Source organism: Trichechus manatus, unplaced genomic scaffold (assembly GCF_000243295.1).
Source record: "Trichechus manatus latirostris isolate Lorelei unplaced genomic scaffold, TriManLat1.0 scaffold00187, whole genome shotgun sequence".
Lineage (NCBI taxonomy): Eukaryota > Metazoa > Chordata > Mammalia > Sirenia > Trichechidae > Trichechus > Trichechus manatus.
Window position 1 is genome coordinate 4,818,908 of NW_004444123.1, and position 5,491 is coordinate 4,824,398.

At 40.9% G+C, this 5,491-nt stretch overlaps 1 protein-coding gene across 1 annotated transcript in view; it reads left to right on the top strand.

Annotated features, from left to right (window-relative positions):
- The first annotated feature begins 629 nt into the window (after positions 1-629).
- The window catches only part of NEK2 (NIMA related kinase 2), a 17,415-nt gene continuing 12,553 nt past the window's right edge, over positions 630-5,491 (top strand). Inside the window, exons 1-5 of the mRNA XM_004387543.2 lie at positions 630-783; positions 1,631-1,848; positions 2,150-2,390; positions 4,291-4,373; positions 5,104-5,230. Of these exons, the coding sequence (XP_004387600.1) occupies positions 688-783; positions 1,631-1,848; positions 2,150-2,390; positions 4,291-4,373; positions 5,104-5,230 (765 nt within the window). The 5' untranslated portion in view covers positions 630-687. The remainder of the gene's footprint in view (positions 784-1,630; positions 1,849-2,149; positions 2,391-4,290; positions 4,374-5,103; positions 5,231-5,491) is intronic.

Sequence of the window (5,491 nt, forward strand, 5' to 3'; positions counted from 1 at the left end):
CAAATAATTTAACCTTTCTGTGCTTCACTTTCCTCATGGGAAATAATAACACTAATTCCTGCTTTTATACAGGTTTGTGTCGAGGGATGAACGAGATAATATATATAATGTGCTTAGCACAGTCCTGCATCATAGGAAGCACTAATTCGCGTATCTTTCAGTGAGGGACTGTATCTTTCATTGCTGTACTCAGCTCCCGCCGTCTTCAGGATACGGGATTCAGGTACCAGGTTCAGGGTACAGAGAAAGGAGGGCGTTTTGCAAAGGAGAGTGGGTAGTGTGAGAGGTCCGAGGGCAAAGATCAGAAGGCAGTTGGTTGAAACGGCGCGCCAAGAGTCTCAGGAGAGTGCCCGCTGGCTACCGCTTTCTTTCCCCCGCCCCTTCCTTTGGTTTAGCTCCGCCCCTTTCTCACTAGAGGTTGAAATCCCACGCGGACACCGACGCCAACGCGGTTGCCTAGTGATACACTTTTCCCAAGATGCCTAGGGTGGTGTTGTGTTTCTCTTAGCCAATCAGAGAGGCGGAGCCACCCCACCGCCAGCCAATAGACTACGAGGTTAGGGCCCGCGACGGTTAAACGGGGCTGGATGTGCCGTAGACCGTCAGTGCGGCTCAGAGGGTCTCAGGCTCCGGGTGGTGTCTCCGCGACCTGCAGGAGGCAACACGAGCCCGGCGGCGGACCCAGCCATGCCGTCCCGGGCCGAGGACTATGAGGTGCTGTACACCATTGGCACGGGCTCCTACGGCCGCTGCCAGAAGATCCGGAGGAGGAGCGACGGCAAGGCGAGCACCGGCCCCTTCATCTCCTACCCCTTCCCAGTCCCTGTTTCCTCCACGGCTTTGGCTGCCCGGGGGCGAGCGCCTTGCGCCCCCGAAGGGAAGTGAGAGGCTTGGGGTTGTGGGTTTCGAGGGCTGGGTACCCGGAAGAGCTAGCAGTCTTCCCTAGGTCTGCATCTGACATTCTGTCTTGCGTCGCTGAAGGGGTGGGAGGCTATGCCTTTTGAAAAATGCATATATTTCCCTCCTCTATCTGATTTACTTTCTTTCTCCTGCTTTGATCAGCTTAGAGCCCCCTCTGGGTGACAGGTAGCTGAATCTTATGCCTTGCAGTCAGAACTCGTTTAAAATACCCATTATTAAGATTATTGGATTCATATTTCCCAATGTGTGTAGATAGACCTTTCACAGAAAGAAGCAATGGTGAGGAAACTGCTTGGCTGCTGATTGAACGGGTCTTTACTCAGGTCTCTCCCACCTGGGAAAGCTCGGACAGTCGGAATGGCTCGGGACTTTCCCCTCCTGTGCCCCAGCTTTGATTAAATAACCTTTTTGCAACCTCCCACTTAACCAGCTAAGACTAGGGAGCTGGGGGCAGGGGGGCGTGGTGGTGGGGATGGTGGTGGCTAATATGCCCCCTCACTTCCTCATAACATCTTTTACTGCTTAAAAATGAGAGGAAGCTTATGCAAATAAACTTAGGGCTCCTTAAGTTTTTTGAACTAAATTAGATGATAATGACCTTGATTTGTAGGGCATATTTAATAAAGGGGGTAATTTTTTAAGCTTTGGAACTTTCATTTTTTGTTTTGAATATAACGAGCTGATTTGTATCTTGGGATTCTTATTTTAGATATTAGTTTGGAAAGAACTTGACTATGGCTCCATGACTGAGGCTGAGAAACAAATGCTTGTTTCTGAAGTGAATTTGCTTCGTGAACTGAAACATCCAAACATTGTCCGTTACTATGATCGAATCATTGACCGGACCAACACAACGCTGTACATTGTAATGGAATATTGTGAAGGAGGGGACCTGGCTAGTGTGATTACAAAGGGAACCAAGGAAAGGTAATTTCATCTTTTAAATGTAAGCTGGGAATGGGTCTCGTTTCATTTTAGTGAAGCATCTTGTTTTAGGATCTGGGACACAGTGTTTTTTTAGTAATACGGAAGAGTGTTCTTGTATTTGTTTGGTGGGTCCACCGTATTTTAGAAAATCCCCAGTGAATCAAAGTTCATATGCCCATACTTATCAAAATTATAATTTATCCTCCTATTTGTATACTTAAAAACTAGGTAATTCTCGTCATCCCATCTTTGTAATGATGTTATTCAGAAGTTTTACGGTGTATAACTGCCTTGGTTTCAGACAATACTTAGATGAAGAGTTTGTTCTTCGAGTGATGACGCAGTTGACGCTGGCTCTAAAGGAGTGTCACAGGAGAAGTGATGGTGGCCACACCGTGCTGCATCGGGACCTGAAACCAGCCAATGTTTTCCTGGATGGCCAGCAAAACGTCAAGCTTGGAGACTTTGGGCTAGCTAGAATATTAAACCACGATACAAGTTTTGCAAAAACATTTGTTGGCACACCCTATTACATGTCTCCAGTGAGTATTACAGAATTTGGATAGTTCCTTTAATATCTCAATGGTAAGCATGAAAACCCAGAGAAATTAGAGTTTTTTGTTAGTTTAGTTATATTCAGCTACTAAGAATTAATAATATTGTTTCATTTTAAATTGATATGTTTTCCAAATGGACTACCAGACCGTTAAACTCCTTTATATCAGCAATTCAATTTAAGCTTTTATTGAATGACTGCCATGTGCTAAGCTCTGGGATTACAAAGATGAAATAGGCTTTGCCCCTGCCTGAGAGAGCAGTGTTTCCTGAAGTGTGGCCCTGGACACTCACATGAGACTCACTCGGGTGCTTGTTTATAGTGCAGATTCCTGAGCCCCATACGCAAACCCAGAGTTGGAACCTCCGGGCAGGTCCCTGGACATGTACAAAAAGTCAGGTCCTGTTTTTTTTAATGCATCTGCAGAGTCTATGACTTCACTTACCCACTTCCTCTGTGGCTGGATATATTGTTTCCAAAATTTCACACCATTCTAAGGAGCCCGGCTAGGCGTGTCTTTGTAGGAATTATTGTTTGTTTCGTTTTGGTTATTTCATTGGAGTGCGACTTGCAAAATGAAATTACTGCTTACTGCGTAAAAGGTTGTGAGCCATTTGTAACTCTCTATGGATATTGCCTGATTGCTTTTAAAAAACTTGAATCAAGAGCTAGACCACCAATATGCTGGTATATGAAATCTGAGCAGATACAGATGAAGAGATACTTAATATTTTTTAGTAGTTCACAAGCATTTCTAGGGTTTTCCAAGTCATTTTTAGCTACGTTAACAGGTCTGATTACAGTATAGAACTCTGTAAATTAATAGTTTTGTTTTTGACTAAGATTAGACATGGCCAGAGCAGTGTCATTTATCACTGGATCAAATTCCAAACAGAAGGCTTTTAATATAAAGGAAACTTATCTAGACGTGATTTTGAAAAATTCGACACCTGTGCAGTTCTTTTGTTCCCTTTCCTCCTGCCCTTGTAATTAGATTGAAGTTTAGCCTTCCCTGAAGTGTTGGTTGTAGGAACTGGTATCAGACTCACCTGTTGGACTTTAAAACACTCATCAGCGTCCTGGAGATTTTGGTTCTTCCCTCTGTACGTCTGTTGAGAATAACAGCAATGGTAGACGGTTGTACAGTAACAACAGTGGAAATAAGTGGATGAAAGGCAAGCAATTAAAATAGTGAGAATATTAGTTACTGCTGTGGTTTAGATGATTGACTATGGAAAAAATATAGATGAATAATCCAATTAGTCATTTATGTCTAGCCATTTAAATGTAGGCTAGATATATGTTTTGGTTATTTGGTTATTTGGAATTTTCTCCAGCTGTTTTAAAATGGAGTTTCTAGATTATGAGTGTCTTGAGGGTAGAGGTCTTTCATACTCACATTTGAATTACCAGTGTCTAGCCTGTAGTAGATACTTGGTAACTGTTTGTGAATGAACTGTATCTGATGAAGTATATCAGGACACGATCTTTGCCTTTTTTCCGTGATAAATTTGGAGATAAAGTATAAGGTATCAGCTATTGTTATTGTGATGCAAGAGCTCACAAGCTGAGTCAGCCTTTTGTAGTTGAAATTTTTGTTACAGATATATTTATATTTATAATGTATAATTATAAATATGAAGCCTATTAAATAAATTATAAATATATATTTATATAATATAATATAATATATTATAAATATATATTTATATATTATATAAGTTTATATATAAACTTATGTAAAATATAAATACATATAATGTAAATATATATTTTTTGAGTAAATATTACCAAATTTTGAGGTTTCATTTTTTCTCAGGGTTAATTTCATAAATTTTAAAACAAAATTAACTGCTAATCCTTTTGCTTCCGTTTTTCCCCCCAAGGAACAAATGAATCGTATGTCCTACAATGAGAAATCGGATATCTGGTCACTGGGTTGTTTGCTGTATGAACTGTGTGCATTAATGTAAGTAAGATGAAGATAACTAATCTGTGGGTTAAACTGTCCCTTCTACTAGGTTCAGCTTTTTGAGCATCCATGCTAGTAAAAGCATGTTCAAGTCTGAAAGAATTGTACCTTGGGTTAAAATTAAGGTAGATGGACAGGTTAAAAAGAAAAATTACAAATTAAGTCTGTAACCCACAAGGCTGGGTGTTGACTTTTCAAGCTGCTTGACTGGTTAGATGCTTCCTGTTAGACTGATGCTTAGCTCAAGGGGAGAGCACGTAGGTCACGTAGGTAACTCAAAGCTGCTGCAAGGATGTGGAAGAAATGAAACAAAGATCTAGGGGAGAGGTCTGGGGAAAGAGCACTGATTCTTTCCCTTTTTTCTTCTTTCCCTTTTTTCTCTTCAACATTATTCTGTAGAGCGGTAGTTGTCAACGCTGGGGGCTTAGGGTTAGGGACTTCCAACAATGTCTGGAGATGACTTCGGTATCACAACCGGGCAGGCTAATAGCGTCTAGTGGGTAGAGGTCAGGGATGCTGCTAAACATCCTACAATGCACAGGACAGCCGCCACAACAAAAAAATGATGTGACCCCAAATGTGAGTAGTGCCTAGGATGAGAAACCTAGCTGTAGGGGGAAATCCCAAAGGTAGAAACATGAATGTAAACTAGAGCTTAAATTGTGCTCTTGATTTGGTTTCTATTATATATTTTCATTTTTAAAATTTCTTTTTTTTTTTTAATCAGGCCTCCATTTACAGCTTTCAACCAGAAAGAACTGGCTGGGAAGATCAGAGAAGGCAAATTCCGGCGAATTCCGTATCGTTACTCTGAAGAATTGAATAACATTATTACAAGGATGTTAAATTTAAAGGTAAAGAGTATGAAGTTACATATTGTCTGTTTCTTTCAGTTAGATTTCGTTTTTCGTCTTTATGAGTATGTTTGTTAACTTTCTTTGTGGTTACCATGAATTTTAGCCTTATCTTTCTAAGTTTGAAGCAGCCTACCATAACTTGGTATCACCTTGCCTACCTCTCCGTTAGAAGGTTCTATACCTATGCCATTTATTCCCTCTTTTATTGTTTTGATGTTGTTGTCATTTACTGATTAACTGCTCTGATTCCCTGTTGTA